This window comes from Thamnophis elegans, chromosome 5, assembly GCF_009769535.1.
Source record: "Thamnophis elegans isolate rThaEle1 chromosome 5, rThaEle1.pri, whole genome shotgun sequence".
Lineage (NCBI taxonomy): Eukaryota > Metazoa > Chordata > Lepidosauria > Squamata > Colubridae > Thamnophis > Thamnophis elegans.
Genome location: NC_045545.1, coordinates 21,631,637 through 21,649,795, shown reverse-complemented (window position 1 = coordinate 21,649,795; position 18,159 = coordinate 21,631,637). Strand labels below are relative to the sequence as shown.

At 36.3% G+C, this 18,159-nt stretch overlaps 1 protein-coding gene across 3 annotated transcripts; it reads left to right on the top strand.

The window, feature by feature from the left end:
- The first annotated feature begins 2,285 nt into the window (after positions 1-2,285).
- On the top strand, positions 2,286-17,759 carry ACADM (acyl-CoA dehydrogenase medium chain). 3 transcript variants are annotated; one of them, XM_032217202.1, is made up of 12 exons: positions 2,286-2,412; positions 6,357-6,453; positions 8,295-8,392; positions 8,499-8,568; positions 9,291-9,391; positions 9,498-9,578; positions 10,249-10,379; positions 11,043-11,151; positions 11,609-11,749; positions 11,825-11,920; positions 13,365-13,613; positions 13,923-14,703. In XM_032217202.1, exons 1-12 carry the CDS (start codon positions 2,389-2,391, stop codon positions 14,100-14,102), a joined length of 1,377 nt encoding a protein of 458 aa, XP_032073093.1. In that variant the 5' UTR covers positions 2,286-2,388; the 3' UTR covers positions 14,103-14,703. The 3 variants fall into 3 exon arrangements, with proteins under 3 accessions (XP_032073093.1, XP_032073094.1, XP_032073095.1); XM_032217203.1 differs by lacking the exon at positions 13,923-14,703 and adding an exon at positions 14,979-17,759 and having other exon boundaries at positions 2,287-2,412; XM_032217204.1 differs by lacking the exon at positions 2,286-2,412 and adding an exon at positions 5,255-5,744.
- The last annotated feature ends 400 nt before the right edge of the window (positions 17,760-18,159 follow it).

The following is an 18,159-nucleotide window of genomic DNA, read 5'->3' as shown; positions in this document are numbered from 1 at the left end:
TAGTATTGAGTGCTGTAGCAGAATAATTTTTACTTCTTTAATTCACTTTCAACAAGAAGCTCTTAGGTCTTCCTCATTTCCAACCACTATAGAAGTACCATCAGCATAATTGAAGTTTTTTATGTTTTTCCTGAAAAATTGAATACCAATTTCTGGGGTGGGGGGGGATTTGATCTAATCTAACATTTCTTGAGATATGTTCTCCATTTAAGTTAAATAAGTTAAATAAATAAAGTTAAATACATAAGTTACAGTATACAATTTGGCATACTCAATTATGAAACATTAGTTGTTCCACATTCTACTCATTTTTGTTTTCTAGTCATCCCAAAAATTCTTCAATAGGCAGACAAGAGGACCCTGTATAATCATGTTTTAAGATCTATTAATAATTAATTGTGTTCTACAAAATGAAAATCAGTTGTATAATCAATGTAACAAAAAATAGACATCATTTTGGAATTTGCCTTTTCCATTAACCACTGGATAGTTATGTTGTGCGCCAATTATGTGTACAGGTTGTACGCCAGTTACATCCTTTCCTGGACCAACAATTCCCATTCATGGTCACTCATGTCCTTGTCACTTCCCATCTTGACTATTGCAATGTGCTCTACATGGGGCTGCCCCTGAAAAGCATCCAGAAGCTCCAGTTTGTGCAAAATGCAGTGGCCTGCATGATTTCATGCAGACCTCATTGTGGTGGCTATGATTTCTGCAGTTCAAATATGGGAAGCCAAGACAAAATAATAGACTTTCATTACCACATGTATTGTTACATTCACACACATGCAGGACTTTGTCTTCGCTTGTAGAAACTGGCAGGGAGCAGTCACATGACCATAGGTCCCTGCATCAGATTGTGTTAACGTGATTACATGGGTACTGAGACTGGATTTTTGAGGACTGGTCATATGTTCTTTTTTTTTCCAGTGTTGCTGTAACTCTAAATGGTCACTGAATGAACATATATAAGCTGATGTCAAAACAGACACACAGACAGATTTCTAAGAAATCCACAATACAGAAAACAATAAATCTTGACTAAATTAAGCATTGGTAAGCATGTTGTACAAACACAGATATTATGACAAAATCTATGTCATAGTAGGAATATACCTACTTTGAAATGTATCATTTTAGCATCTGCACGAAGTTCCTCATAATTGAGGAACACTTGTTATATTTGTTACATTTTGAGGGATCGGCTTGCCCCAACTACATCCATCCATCCCATCAGGTTCAGCAGGAGGTGTATATGGCAGATCGCTTCAGCAAAGAGCTTCATGCCCAAGATGAGACCTTTTTCTGCCTTGGTACATTATTCCACCACCGCCACCACCACCCCCGGGCTGGTCCCAACATGGCTTAGGTATTACGCCTGGGGATCCCATGGAGCCCTTTAAATGGCTAGTATAAGTTTGCACTATTCTCTGTCTTTTGTAATTGTAGTTTACTGTTTAATGAAAAAATTACACTGAGCATTTAGTGCTTTTTAATTATGCACATTGTGAAAGAGTCACATGCAAGTGACATGGGCGGCTATTTAAATTAAATAAGTAAATTAAATAGTAAGTGCCTATGTTCCCCTTCTAGGTACTACAGGATTCCAACAGGGTTTCAACATCCCATTAAGCTGTGATTTAATCATGGTTTATCAAGTAAGAGCCACCTAACTAGGTTCAATTCTTTGTGGCCTAAGAAACAATTTATTGGCTAAATTTATTGACAATTTATTGGTTCCCACAATAAATCCCAACCCAAACTACATTTTACCGTACCTTAGCCCGGTGGCAGAAGGAAGCCTTTGGACTAGTTCAGCAAAATTGCAGCAATGGGAGCCCATGACAAACAAATTATCGCGGATTGGCATAAAGTGTAGTCAGTCCAAATGCAAGAACTTCACACGACTAATGCATCGAATCCTTCTTTCCAATCGATGTTCGAATGCTTCCCAATGTTCGTTCGTTCGTTCCTCCCTCCCTCCCTTCCTTCCTTCCGATCGCCTTTCGAATGCATGCCACTGTTGCCGTGAAACTATAAAAACTAAGACAAAGCCGGGTTTCTAGACACGCTTCCTCATGCTTTAATCATTTGGCCTGGACCAGGGAACCGAACCACAAACTAACCCCTCACTTTTGGATCCGCGCATCCCGCGGCGCTGAAAACGAGACCGATTCCCTCGCAGTTCACCACCAAGGCAAACCCTTCAACAGCCGCCGCCGCACCAGCCAGCCTTCTTCATCTTCCCGCTTCTGTTCTCCGCCTCCGGAAGGGCCAATCTCTCCTCTCTCCTAGGAGGCGGGTCTAGGCTCGGTGTGAATCGGTGCGAAGTTCAGCGGTGGCCTTGTCAAGTTTGGTGAGGAAGAGAGAAAAAAAGGCTTTGTCATGGCTGCTGTGAGAGCCTGTCGGGTAAGGAGAAAGCTGGCCAAGAGGGGAAGGGGGTTTTAGGGGACGCGGAAACCATCGCGGGGCGGGGGGAGAGGAGGACTTCGGTTCGATCTGACTTTCCTCTGCCGTGCTGGAGGGTGTCTCCGGGTTAGAACAGGCTTGGATTGTCCCTGCCAGAGGAAAAGTCCAGGGATTGAAGAGGAGGGTCGCCAAAAGTCGGCTGCAGCCCGCAAGATGACAATCAATTGGGGGAGGGGGGAGATCTGGGTATATTGTTATTATTTGCAAAATTACGGGATATGGTATCAAAGTATGTCAAAGGTCGCCTATCTGTCGCCTCCCTTCTGTCCACCCGGGTAAAGTGACTCCAAAATCACTCCCGTTGTTTTTGCTTGGTTTTTTTCCAAAACTTTCATGCTTTCTTTTAAACTTAAACATATAAGGTGGACTTTTCAAAGCAGGTAGGCCAAGTCTGTTGGCACAGCAAAAAGTATTGTTTGCCATGGTCTTCTGTTACTTTCTAGTATGTGTGAAATTAATCCAGGTCAGAAACTTAGTCTCAGAATTATAAAGGTCTCTTGCTTTATTTAAAATATATATTTCCACATCAAAAAAATTACCCGATCCCTGGTAAAATTCAAAGTGTTTTTAGGATCTTATTTAAAAAGTTCATTTTTAATTTTGGTTCTGTGATATGCTGTACAAAGTTTTTTCTTGTGTGTAACATCAATGTTGCATTATTTTATCATTTAATACAGATTGTTTGTGGTGTTTGAAAATATAAACGACAAATATATATTATAACAAGGGAGATCATTGAAAACTTATATAAAATATTTTTCTAGAAATTATTTGCAATACTTATCGTATATAATTTGAAAGTTCTTACAGTTTATGGCAGTCAGTACTGATGCTAATATAATATGAAGAATCATCAATCATTTGGCATGATGATATGTATGTTAAATATAGGCTAAAATCTCAAGGTTGTAAAAGTAGGACATAATGTAATTAGTATATTAATGGCAACATTCCTGTTGCATGACTCAATTTTCTCCTAGGAAGTCCCAGGAAATTAGATCAGGATCAAGTAATTTTTACCAGGGATCAGGTAATTTTTTTGGTCTTTGTTTACTTCTATGCAAATTTTCAAAGATATGGGAAACAAAACAATTACTAGGAATTTGGAAAATAAGTTATTTACCATAAGGAAAATTGGAATATGGAATAAGCCACAATAGAATGGTCCAAACAAAAACTATTGTGATAGTAATGGAATAAGGTGACACTTATGAGCAATCCACTTTTTTAAAAAAAATGCCACAAGAAATCATTCCAAGTCTTGCAAAACAAGATCAAAGGTCTGCTAAACAAAATATAAAATCACAAATATAAATGATTTTGGTAACCAGTAAAAAGTAATTAACAAAAAGTTTTTGCTTTCTAGTTAATATTATACTTTAGATGTTCCAGGGAGTTATTTGCAGCTATTTTTTATAAGACCTATTTTTGTTGTTCAGCTTCTCTTTGCTTATGTGTGCTCATTTTTTATTGAGTTAATTGTACATTAACTTGAGTGGTTTGGGTATGTCCTTCACTTGCCATTTAATTTACAGTTTATATACCAAAGCTGGGTTCAAAAGACAAGATGTGAATTTAAGTTCATGCAGTCTTGCACATTTCTACTTAGCTGTCTATCCAGAGAAAATTAATTCAATCAATTTTGGGAAAGGTTTTGTAGTCTTAGGGGATGAAATTGGTTACTTCCAAGCTGCCAAAAATGCAAAAGTGAGCCTTTGGTTGCTGATATAAAAAGATTTCTGGTCTAAACTAATGCACTTGACCTTGTGTTGAGTTCCTTCATTCTTATGAACATTTCAGACATCATGCCTAAAAGTATTATTTCATATTTAATATGTAAGGGGTAATAGTTATTTTCCCCAAATTATTTTGTTCATCTAAAATTATAGCATCATTTTGCAATCTTTATTGCAAGCTGTGAGTTAATGTAATTAATTTTTTGTTCATTAAATTATTGTTTTTGCTTTATTTATATAGCACTTAGAACAATAGCACTTAGATTTATAGCACGCTTCATAGCACGCTCTAAGTGGTTTACAGAGTCAGCATATTGCACTCAACAATCTGGGTCTTCATTTTATCGACCTCGGAAGAATGAAAAGTTGAGTCTACCTTCAGCTGGTCAGGATCAAATTCCTGGTAGCAGGCAGAGTCAGCCTGCAATGGTGCATTCTAACCACTGTCACCATAGCTCCTATATCTGAGATTTCATTTGCATTTTTTCTTTCCATTTGATTCTTAATAAAATAATTTCTATTTTTATTTATTTAATTTCTATGCTGCCCATCTCACTGTCAAGTAACTCTTATAACCTTAAAATAGTATTATTGCAGTTTCTTATGTTGATTTATCATAACTGAAGGAACCTTTTTATATAAATTTCACTCTTTTTAAGGATTCTTTCTTAGCAATTTTTCTGTTTGGTTTTTTTTTTTAATTCCTTTCTTATTTGCATTAACTATTGTGTAACTGCAACTTGTTTAAGACTGTCTTCCTCCCCTTTTTAGCATTAGCACAAAAACGTTTTCATGTTAAGTCTTATCTATTGACTTTAAATTACTAAGTGAAATATATAGAATATGCATATACTATGAAACAATAATTACTAAAACATTGACTTTGAAGGGTCACAGTTACAAACAAAGTGACTATAACTACTGTGAACCATCAAAAACAATTTTTTAAAAAAACCAGTATTTGGAGTCCTTGGTGCTCTCTGAGCTTGGTTGTTTGCTTGCAGATATTTCATTACTGATTGCAATGAAGAATAATATGAGATAACATTAGTGCTAGTGAGTGTGGTGTTTATTCCTTGTTTATATACACTAGCTTGCCTTGTAGATATTGATGGCGGTGTAGTTTTCTCCTTGGTAGTTCCTTAGGGAATTGTTTTCTGCTTCTTTGTTTGGTATAAATCCTTGTTTATCTGGATGTTGGTTGCTGGAGAAGATGTGTTATTTTTGTTTCCTTCTTAGCTTCTTTTAATTATCTCTTTAGAATGGTATGTAAATGTGCTTTATGTATCTACAGAAATTCCTCAACGTACAATCACAATTGGGAACTTCTGTCACTAACCAATGCGATCATTAAGTGAGTCAGTTATTAAGCGAATTATGCCGTTAAGAGAATTTGGCTTCCCACATTGATTTTCCTTCTTGGAAGCCAGCTGCGAAGGTTGCAAGTGGTGATCATAATAAATACATGCCGGTTGTCAAGCATCCAAATCATGATCATGTGGGATACTGTGACAATCATAAGTTCAAGGACTAGTCGTAAGTTACTTTTTTCACCATTGTCATAACTTTGAAGGGTCGCTAAACAAATGGTCGTAAGTTGAGAACGACCTGTATGGAAGGCTGATTTGTTTATATGCCAAGTTTCCAATAATCCTCTGGCATTTTTGGATTTAGTTAGTCTATTTCTACCCATGGTTATGAATTAAGGTCTTTGCATCATGTCTTTTATTTGCCAGTTGGTGTTCTTGGCTAGTCTTCTGCTTGTCTGGCCTACATAGTGGCTGTTACAGTGTACATTGTAGATAAAGAAACCACTGTATTTTAAAGAACGCTTCATTTTGTTAGACAGCAGTAAACAGTAACATTTTGTTCTCTTTATAACAGTAAAACAAATATTATTCCTATATTCTTTTTTTAAACTTTAGATTGTACTCATATTATTTATAAGTTTAATAATTGGCATATGAAATTTTTTAACCATCTCTGGGATAAAAATGATATTTCGTTAAATGTGTTGGGCTCTGTATCCTTGCAATGTTTATGCATAAGAAACATAAAAGTTTATTAAAACATAAAGTGTTAATAAAGTTTGGAACATTTATTGAAAGCTTCTGTGACACTTGGTTCTTTTTCTACATTAAATTTCAGGTTGGGCGAAGCATTGTTGCTTGTGGCTTGAGAGCACAATCCAGTCATGCTACCGCAACATCACCCAAAAGCAAATCTGCCGCTGGCTACAGCTTTGGTATGTAAAAATACTCCATAATCAGTGGTGGGTTCCTACCGGTTCAGATGAACCGGTAGTAGCTTGGCTGCCTGGGTCGCTGGAACTAGCAGTGATCAGGCCTGTCACACCCCCGAACTGGTTCTCGGCAGTGCCGTAAATGCCACCATCTTGTTTTTTGCGCATGCACAGAGCAATTTTAATTGTACTACGCTTGCACATGCAGTGCGCAACAAGCACACACGTGGCATGTCCCTGAGCGAACCGGCAGCAGTCTCTGCCGGAACCCACCCCTGAGCATAATGCTTCACGTAAAGGCCCTGAATTGGCAGCTTCTAGTATAAATATAAATTGATTCATTTTGTCATTGCTATGTACTTTGTGACAGAGGTGGTATTCAGCAGGTTCTGATCAGTTCTGGAGAACCAGTAGTGGAAATTTTGAGTAGTTCGGAGAACCGGTAAATACCACCTCTGACTGGCCCTACCTCCAAGGGTTCTCTGCCTCCCAAGTTCCAGATGACTGGGAGGAAATGTGGATTTTGCTGTAACCTTCCCTGGAGTGGGGAGGGAATGGAGATTTTACAGTATCCTTCCCCTGCCACACCCACCAAGCCACACCCACAGTACCTGTAGTAAAAAAATTTGAATCCCACCACAGCTTTGTGAGCATATTTGGTATATACTATATGAACATATGCAGCCATGTTCTGATACATCCACTTTTTTCTTATGAAAATACATCAGCCTAGGACCTAGGAAGAAAAGAATACATCAGCCTAGGACCTAGGATAAACTATGATGAATTAAGGCTGAAATGTATTCCTTTTTTGACATTGTATTCACCTGCATTCCTTAATGTGCTGCAGCTTGTTAAGAAGCATTTTCAGTTTCTAGATTGAGTGGAAGCCATTTGTAATGAAAGATAATAATTTCCTGAATTACTTGAAATACTTCAAAACGATACTTGGTTTTTGGACAATTACTACTGGTATTTAGGGCAGACTTCTAACATATGTTCCTTTAAGGTTGAACATTGGATCATATATATTTCCATATATGTGGTTTACACATGATAAAGTTTTGGATTGATATTTGTGGGTGAAGAAGAATAGTAAATGTATATGTTAGTGGATGGGATATGGGATGCATATAGTTAAGGATAATAGTGAAGAAAGTATTTCATGTAGCTTAGTCTGCACATTTTCCCAATTCTAGTCCTAGTTTAGGCATAAAACCAGTGGGGTGATCTTGGGCCAACTGCTCTCTCTCAGCTCAGGCTATTGTTTTGGGGAAAGTAGAAGAAATTAGTATTATGTATATTTGTTATCTTGAATTATTTCTAAAATAATAAATATAGGCTTTAAAAAAATCAAATAAATAAATAGCGTATTTTTCGGACTATAAGCGTATTTTTAATAGCGTACTTTTCGGACCGGTGTATAAGACTCACCAAGATTTCGAAGAGGTAAGTAAGAAAAAAAAAGTTTTTGTCTTCCCTGGCTCCCAGGAGCACTCTAGAGCACTCTGCAGGCTTCAGTAGGGCTAGGGTAAGGCAAAAATGCCCCTGTTTTTCTCCAAAACATTTTTCCCTTCCCCCAGCCCTGCTGAAGCCTGCAGATTACTTCTGGGGGGAGAGGAAAGGCAAAAACACTCCCGTTTTTCGCCCATTTTTTACAAAAATGGGATGTAGAGGTGGGGCTTCAGGAAGCCAAAAATGGCTGTATTTGGTGTATAAGACGCACCAACATTTCCACACTTTTAGGAGGGTAGAGATGCATCTTATACTCTGAAAAATACAGTATGTTATGCCCTTTTAATTTTTTATGCATATCTAGAAACTTGAAATCTTTTGTTTTCTAGAACTTACTGATGAACAGAAGGAATTTCAAGCTACAGCTCGTAAATTTGCTAGAGAAGAAATCATACCTGTTGCTTCTCACTATGACGTAACTGGAGAGGTAGATATACAATAAATAGGAGAATACCATGTTTAAAATTTCAGTGAATAAAACTCTTCAGCAGAGGAGCTCTGCATGATATTTTTTGTGTCTGTTTCCTTTTTAGTATCCTGTTCCTCTCATTAAAAGGGCATGGGAGCTTGGCTTGATGAATACACACATACCAGAAAGTTGTGGTAAGTAAAGTACTTCATAAGCTATAGAACCAAATAAACAGTGAAATACATGTATAAGCAATAACACTAAGGATATTACAATCCAATCTGATTTTGAATATATGAGATAAGTGTTTTATAGAGGTGTTATATGACATGCTACAGATGATATGTAAACATGTTGAATTGACTTAATTGAGTGATATTCTGTTGATCTCAAACTGTTTCCTGTATTATCTTTACAAATACATAAATAGTAATAAAGATCATTTTTTGCTCAATGTACACATTTATGATCAAATTTCATAACTTGACAACAAAAGGCTTCGATGTGAAACTGATTAATGTCTAGTGAGTTTTAGGCAACAGTAAGAGTTCTAATCAACTAATTAAAGTCAGAGTTGAGCTTGTTAACCATTTTAGGGAAGTGCTGGGCTTCAAGGAAAAACAGCTCAGGAAAAGATAGCTTGGTTAAGCAATTTCTCCATTCTGCAAGGGGGCAAAAAGGGGGGAGGGTAATGGATTACACACAGAGTAACTATCTGAATGAGGAGCAACAACCAGGAATTTTTTCTCTCTCTCTTTCTCCCCTTGTCAGTTGTTCATTTAGCAGCCCTTTTGCCTAAGTTGCTGGAATGTCTTGCATCACTAAATCAGGAGGGGGTGCAATAGAACATTAAATAATTAACTTGACATAACATTTATTTGTGTGGAATATTATTTATCCGAAACAATTTTTGTAGGTGGCCTTGGCCTTGACACTTTTGATGCCTGCCTTATTACTGAAGAATTGGCTTATGGATGTACAGGAGTTCAGACAGCTATTGAGGCAAATTCCCTAGGTGTAAGTGTTTGCTTTAATTTTACTTATTATTTACATTATTTAACGTTATTTTAATTGGTATTAGGCTCTGTCTTCCCATATTAAACAATAAACTTTTTTGTTACAGCAAATGCCAGTCATAATTGGTGGAAATGAGCAACAGCAGAAAAAATATTTAGGAAGAATGACTGAAGAGCCCCTAATGTGTGTAAGTGTTTTTGGAATATTGATAGAATGGTATTTTGATTTCCGTCATGAAAGAAATCTACAAAAGTATATTATGTGATGTGATGTTATGTTATACTTACGTCCTAGTATGTTATATTATGTTATTATTCAGAGTAATACATTTGAACTTTAACAACATAACTTAATAGTAATAAAAATATTTGTGAACATGAAGTTACACCTTGCTATAATAACTACAGAATTCACTACAGTAGTAACCTAAATAAACAGCAATGTCATTGTCTCAGTAATGTCTAAAATTGGATGGGGTAGTGTTAAAATAAATAGTCAGTTTGTGGTCTTGGTTGAGGAATATATAGAAAGAGTTCATTTAATAAGATTATTCTGCATATGCTCAAGAATTTAAATATTAATTGGTATCAATCTTTGTGATGAATAAAGCAATATAAACATTTAGCAATAAAACAGTGATGTTTCATTAGGATTTCTTCATATTCTCAGTAGTTCTCCACAATTTTAATGTTTTCATAATTTTAAGTTATTCAGTTATAATGAAAGTTAACCAAATTACTGATGATTTTGTATCATGTTCATGTAGAATGGCCGGATTTAATGTTTATTTTTTCACATTTTAGTACATGTAGTACTGTATAGTTTTTAATTTGATGTTTTATATTTTCTTCTTTAAGGCATATTGTGTAACAGAACCTGGTGCAGGCTCTGATGTAGCAAGTATAAAGACAAGAGCTGAAAGGAAAGGAGATGAATATATTATTAATGGACAAAAAATGTGGATCACCAATGGTGGCAAAGCTAATTGGTATAGCAATTTATTTAAGCTACTTAAATAAGGCTCAGTTATAAAGTATGTCCCTAACATTTTTTTAGGAGATGCATAGAGGATCCTACTATAGCTTCATATTTTAAGTGTTGGTCATAATTTAGATATAAACATTTAAATGTGCAAAAACAATTTTTCAACAGTATTTTCATTCTTGTATCACACTTGTATCATTCTATAACCAAGCAATACAATGTTTGGACCTGAATGGTGTGTTATTATTACATACCAATTTTTATCCCATTTATTTGGCCAATAGTATTATTTTCCTCATTCTAAATCATATCATTAATTTCTTTAGAAAAAAGAAGAAGAATTCAGTAGATGAGCGTGGGCTAAAAAGAAGATAAATTTGTAGAGGCGAAGTCCTTCCTTCACCCAGAATCAGTGTATAATACTGACATGTCTAGTTTTATGTATGAATTGAAATTTAGAATCAAAATCATATTAAGATCTACTGAATTTATTGGGGCATATGTCTGAATAAAAACAAAGGATTGTGCTAGAAGACTGTTCTCTCTCTTCATGAAGAATATGTGATCAGTATTTTATATGCTATAAGAAAGCTACAAGAGAGTTAATAGTTTCTGATGGTCCGTGAGCACATTTGTAAATATTGTGCTTTTATTATGTTCCAACTAGGTATTTTTTATTGGCACGTTCCAATCCTGATCCAAAAGCTCCTGCAAGTAAAGCTTTTACTGGATTTATTGTGGAAGCTGACAGCCCTGGAATACAGATTGGAAGAAAGGTAGAAGTGGAACATCTTAATGCTAATTTGAAGATTTGGTATTGGCTCTTCTTAGTAGTTAAGAAATCATTGGCTATAAAATATATATAATAAAATGTATAAAGTATTCTTGCAGTAGTTATCTTGTATAAAGCTAATTGGATATTCTTTGTTGGAATGTAGTGAGATGTAATAAAAATAGTAATTGGAAAAGAAATCAGACTTTTAGCATTTGTTCCATTCTGTTATAAACCATTTTCTGAAATTGTTCAGCTTTGTAACATTGCCACCAAATATAGGCCCAAATCTGATTTCTAAAAAAACTTTATTGAATTTATTTTTAATATATGTGTAAGAACAAATAAACAGTGGGAGGAACCGGTTTTAACCTTAGTTTTCTGATTAATCTACTTCAGTTTTGTTGAATTAAAAATAAAGTTATAATAGTAATTATTTATCATATAAAATTCCTTTTCAGGAACTTAACATGGGCCAGCGCTGTTCAGATACTAGAGGGATTGTTTTTGAGGATGTAAGAATACCCAAAGAAAATGTACTTATTGGTGAAGGAGCTGGATTTAAAATTGCCATGGGAGCTTTTGATAAAACAAGGCCTCCAGTAAGTATGCAACATTTGAAAGAGGAATTTGAATTGTAGAACTTCTGCTTTGTAATATTTAGTATTGATCTACAGGTAGCAGCTGGTGCTGTTGGATTAGCACAGAGAGCTTTGGATGAAGCTACAAAATATGCTATGGAAAGAAAAACCTTTGGGAAAGCCATTGCAGAGGTATGTGGAATTCCAGCTACAGATGTAATATGGTATGAAATCAAATACTCCATTAATAAATTTAAGCTCAATTACTTCCCTTTTTCTTGGCCTGTTGCTCATCTTGTATCATCTTATGGATTTTAAGAATAGATATAGCAATTTTTCCTCAACTTTAAGCTATGTGGATTTGAACTCCCAGAATTCCCCAGTCAGTATTGGGAACGCTGGTGTAAAGAGTTAACAAGGAAGAATCATACCATTCAGCGAAACTTGTTTCTGCTAATGGAAGCACATTTTTGAATTTTTGCAGTTTGTAGGAATTTAAAATATTTTTTTCACAGAGTGCTTGTAGAGACTTTGGAAATTTTCAATAATGCAAATGTCACATTAAAGTCACAATAATATCACAATAACAAAATATTAAGAAAATAATAACAATAACAAAATATTCAATCACAATCACAAAATATACAGTTTGCTTTACCAGACTCCACTTACTGTAGATAAAGAGAATCTTGCGTGGTGTAAGAAATTTAAAAATAGCTTCACTTCTTACTTACATTGCTAGGCTAGTATACGTACTGCTGATATTGCCATATGTTACATCATATGTTCCATCTAAAATAGTGGTAGGTAAATTGTTGGTCTCCAGAAACCATGGGCCAATGGTTAAGGGTGGCGAGCATTGCAATGCAACAACCCAGAAAGAAGCATACATCTTACCCCTTTACAGAGTCACTTATATTTCTATTGTGCTCGCTGTTTACCAACATATATTTTATGCAGTTGTGGGTTGCAGGCGGTACGCCCTGGTACAGGTGTACCGGAGTCTGCCCGAAGCACTGGGTACGGTTCCAGTACTGTGCTCTGGAGGGCCCGCCACCACTCCTTACCCATCTTTAAAGCCTTCGGGGCTTCCGCGCATTCATATGGCACATACTCCACCGAGCAACTGGAACGTTGCCGAGGCTTGCGGACGCGTTGCTGGAGGGTAAGACCCGTGTGCGCGGGCCCCATGCGCATTCATGTGGAGACCGCCGGGCCCCGTTGCAACCGTAGCGGTTGCAATGGGATCTGGAACCCACCACTGGTTTTATGCATATTGAACAATAAGCCATTTAAGGACTTTCTTGTGGAGTCCTTGGTGCCCTTGAACTTGGTTGTTTTCTTGCAGACATTTCATTACCCAACTAGGTAACATCAGTGCTAGCTTACTCTAGTTGTGAATGAAATAACTGCAATAAAAGCTCAGAGAGCACCGAGCTACAAATATTCTCTTCTATCAGCAAAGAGTTTATTGAGAATCTAGAACACATGAAGTCTACTGTCCAGAGTCGCAGAGTGACATATAATAAATAAATAAGACTGAATTGAGTATACTGTTTAAATACATACTACCATTGCATATTTGGAAGTTAAATTTTCAACACTAACTTTTTCCTCTTCCCTCAAACAATTCCAGCACCAAGCAGTGTCCTTCATGTTGGCCGAAATGGCACTGAAAGTGGAACTGTCTCGCCTGGCCTACCAGAGGGCAGCATGGGAGGTAGATGTTGGTCGTAGAAATACCTATTATGCCTCCATAGCAAAGGCATATGCGGGAGATATTGCAAATCAAGTAGCTGCTGATGCTGTCCAAATTTTTGGAGGAAATGGATTCAATAGTGAATATCCAGTAGAAAAACTAATGAGGGATGCAAAAATATACCAGGTAAGTAGTCAATACCATTAGTATATTTCAGCTAAATTTACATTTATATAATGCTAAAGGAAATGTGCCTTTTTTGGTTGATTCGCATGTAACCACTCTGTATTGACAGGACTCATGGCAGCTCTTCTATTGCTCTCTAAAAGGATATAATATTATTTTTAATTGAATGTTTAATATGCTTTTTATTCTTTTTAATTAGTCAGAATGTTTTTTCTTGTTTCTATTAACTAATTGTAGATTTAGTAATACAACAGATTTTATCATAGCACTGAATAGCAATAACACTTAGACTTACATAACTCTTCACAGTACTTTAAGCCATCTCTAAACGGTTTATGGAATCAGCATTTTGCCCCAACAATCAGATTCTTCATTTTACTGACCGTGGGAGGATGGAAGGCTGAGTCAACCTTGAGCCGGTGGGACTCGAATTGCCGAACTGATGGCAGCCGGCAGTCAGCATTAGTAGCCTGCAGTACTGCATTCTAACCACTGCGCCACCAGGGAATAAAGAAAAGTCAGTTTTTATATGGAGAAAAGTGTAAAGAGTTTAGCTTGAAAATATGTCCTTTTGTAGTACTCACTTCTGGTCCCAAAAGAGTTGCTGGAAAGTAATCTTATCTCATTCAGTAATATAGGTAATCCTTACTTAATGACCACAATTGAGACTGGCAACTCCATCATTATGCAACATGGTTGTTAAGCACATAGCTATGAAACACTGCAATGGTTGTAAAATGTGTACCAGTTGCAAAGCACTCAAGTAGTGACCGCGGGAATAACGTCAATTGCAAATTCAAGGACCAATTGTAAAGTTACTTTTTAAGTGTCACCATAACTTGAGACAGTCATTAAAAAGGTCACTTGCTAACTAAGGACTACCTGTATGTATTTCCAAGTTGGAGCATATAACATTGCTGTTTCTGACTTAAATACACCACTTCTTGGTGACTATTTTTCTTCCTGTGTTTTGTTTTGCTTTGAGGAGGCATTGTGGTGTTTTGTTTAATAATAGTTTCTATAAAATGTAGCAATGCAGTTTTTAAATATACAGGTGCAGATTTCATCTTACCTGCTTGTTACATATTTTCACGTTAGACAATAACTAATTAAATTTAAATAATTTTATACACAGTAGGGATTTTAAGCACAATGTTCCATGGTAGCCTATTATTCAGCAGTAAAAGACAAACATCCTAGTAGCCCTAGGTTCAGGCTTAATCAAAAGTAGCTCTGTGGACTATCAGTTAAGTTTAGATTTTTGTTCTCTCATAATTTAAGATACACTGTTTTCATGAACATTTTGTCTATCGTAATCCTATTTTAAATTGACTTGACACACTATCATATATATTCTCTTTTCAGATTTATGAAGGAACAGCTCAAATTCAGAGAATAATTATAGCTCGTGAACATATTGGCAAGTTTAAAGCTTGAGAATGTCCCTGATGTACATTAGCTTGATTTACAAATGTTGGGCTTTTTTCTCCTGGTGTTTTACTTTTAATATGGGACAAAAATGGCATGCAACAATGTATTGTCAAGACCTAATATATGAAAAATCCAGTCACTTAATTTCTAGAACTATTCAAGAGATTTCACATTTTTGTTCAGCTTTATCTGAATATGGTTATCGCTGTTCTTTGAAATCTCTATAGTGTATTTAAAGTGCCTTGGAGTTTTGTAATTGAACAGGTCACTGACCTAAATTAGATGAAGAATTTCATACCAAATTGAAGTCTGGGAGCCATATGTGAATTAGATATTGTTAGATATGTATTACAGCATTACTACATATTACATATTGACTACATTAAAATATTTTTGTAGATAAATTAGTTTTATTGCCTGCAGTTGGATTCATAAAGAAGAGCTATTTTTGTTTCACAGAGCAGAATGAAATTTAATTAAAGTTCCTTGCTGAAAGATGCAAAAAATGTTTTTTATTCAATTGCCTTTCCCATGCCTTAATGCCACTGTTTGGAGTGTTACTTCAATTCTCTAGGATAAAATTTTGAGGATGTTGTAAGAAGGAGAGAGAAAATGGTGCCTTAAATGACCAGTCAACAATTCCAAGTTACAGTTACAGTTAACGAATGATGGTTACAACTAGTTCTTGGAGTTCTGGTCATCCTAGCACCCTGCTAGTCATGTGATTGCAATCTGGGTGTTTGACAACCAATTCACACTTACAGCCAGTTGGCATGCATCCTACAATCACTATTGCCACTTGCAATATTTCCTGCTAGCTCCCCCAGGCCAATGGGGAAGCTAGAAGGAAAGATTGTAAGTTGCTGATCTAAGTGTTTCCTATCACACAGTCTTCCAGCCTCTCTGCACTTACTTCGCATTAGTAACTCACCCTCTGATTCGTACCCCTGTGCATACCTGCTGACCTGATTGGCACTTTGTGCACCCTCAGCAACCCTCATGACACCTCTCACATACTGTCCCTGACTCATGCAGCATCCTTTATGCACCCCCTCACATCACATCTCTTGAGAACGCAAACTCCTGTCGCAATTGCTGTTGGAAGGACTATCTATACCAGAGGCGTCAAACTCGTGGGGTGCAGGCCAGATGCGTCACGCACTGGCCACACCCACCATTTTGTGGGAGTTGTGATACATGATGACATGAGTTTGACACCCCTGATCTATACTCAAATATGATAAACATAGCCATGCAATGCAATTTTCCCCTAATAATTTTATATTTACAGTATTCTTGAGCTGTATTTTCAAATTACCAGTAAACCAAAATTATATATGCCTAAATATGACCTTTTTATTATAATTGGTGTATATAGTTATTTTGGTATTGAAACTGAGACATCTGATTCATGTTAATCCTTATGTGTGCTGAAGTATGTTAACCTGTCTTCCCCCAAAGAGATGAAGTTTATTTAAATAGCAAAACCAAATGAAAAGGTTTAAAAAAACATTGTTGGGCTGTGAGCTTGATTTTATTTCCCCAATAAAACATTATTTGCTAATGTTCTTTTTTTCCTCTCTCTTCTCCCACCCTTCACAACCCCTAGACCTACTTTAAGGGTCCTCATTTATTTTTGAGAGAAGTGAAAGAAACCTCCATCATACCAGTGGAAATCTATTAAAATAATATTAGATTTATATCAGGAAGACTAATATTTATATGCCTAAGTTATGTTTGCAGAGCTATACAAGCACTGAAAGTATTTACTTATAAAGCCTCTTTGCCTCTAGTCTGGAAAAGCCTGCTTCCTATTCACTGAGGACATTAGCGCAACAATCTATGCTGGATTAAGGTTATTTGGAAAATTGTCGTTTTCTTTGGGGAAATGCCAGAAAATCTGATTGAACATTTGTTGTACAGTATTATCTCCCATCTATTGCATTTGGCCATGGAGGGGGGGAATAGCTGTTGCTGCTGGAGATACCTCTTGTATAGCTTTTCCTTCCCTTAGTTGGGGTTCAATCTGGGGAATGTGAACCTTGTTCATTCTTTTGATCAGAAAGCAGTACACCACATTTATTGTCATCCAGATCTGAAAAGCCCAGGCTAAGTGCAGATTGTTCACTTTCCCTCTTTGTATTGGCTGTTTGTCTGCCCTACCAATGAAGCCATAATCGGTATTCCAATAGCTGCAATAACTACTATTGTTATGAAGGCAGCAACACTGCAGACTTTAATGTGGAGCCAAAGTAAGAAACACAATGGAGACACCGATTTTCAGATGACATACTTTCCCCCCTTTCAGAATAGGATGAAGGTATGGTGGAGAGCGTAACAGTGGTTTTGAATGTACTCCCTTTGTACTCAGTTTGCCTAATAGTGCAGTGATGAGAGTCCAAATTCTTCAAAAATAGTTTTGTCACCTTTTCCAGGCTGAGTGTGAGCAGCTGTTTTTCAGAGATCCTCAGAAATCTTTCTTCCAGCTGTGATACAATTCTGTATACCTGTGTCGTGAAAAACTCACTTTTGATAGTAAAGACCCTGAATCTGCTCTTGAACTAAGGCAGGATCTCCCACTCACACTTCATTATAATCTCATTAATTGAAACACCTGACTAATTTCACCATCAAATGAGAGTGAGGTTTATATACTTTTGCCACACAGAATTATGTACCTTTGTATCATTTTCTTCAATAAATGAACAAATCTGATTTTGAGTCCTTTATTTTGCTTTTCTAATTGTAGAACTTCTATGGAGAACAAATCAAGTTTTAAGTTATATTTATATAGATAATATCATTTTCATTTCCTTTTCGCATTTTAAGAAAATAATCTTGCATGATTCAACTTTGAGTGCCCAAAGTGATCTCTCCAAACTCTGTCTTAAGGTATATTAGCAGAGGAACTAATGCAGTCTTTTGCAGTAGGTTTTAATTCCTTATAACTTTTTGGAGTTAATATAAGATTGCAGAATGTTTGATATCTACAATCATCAGTTCCTTGAATTAATTTCAAAACCACAAAGGCAAGGAGGTGGGAATCAAGCAAGTACAGGTAGTCCTTGACTTACAACCGTTCATTTAGTGACCATAGTACAAACAACTGAAAAAA

Bases quoted from the DNA above. Each gene is read 5' to 3' on its own strand.
- ACADM (XM_032217202.1), top strand. From the start codon at position 2,389: ATGGCTGCTGTGAGAGCCTGTCGG. The intron at 10,380-11,042 runs GTATAGCAATTT...TGTTCCAACTAG, and splicing joins AATGGTGGCAAAGCTAATTG to GTATTTTTTATTGGCACGTT. The intron at 11,921-13,364 runs GTATGTGGAATT...AAACAATTCCAG, and splicing joins TTGGGAAAGCCATTGCAGAG to CACCAAGCAGTGTCCTTCAT.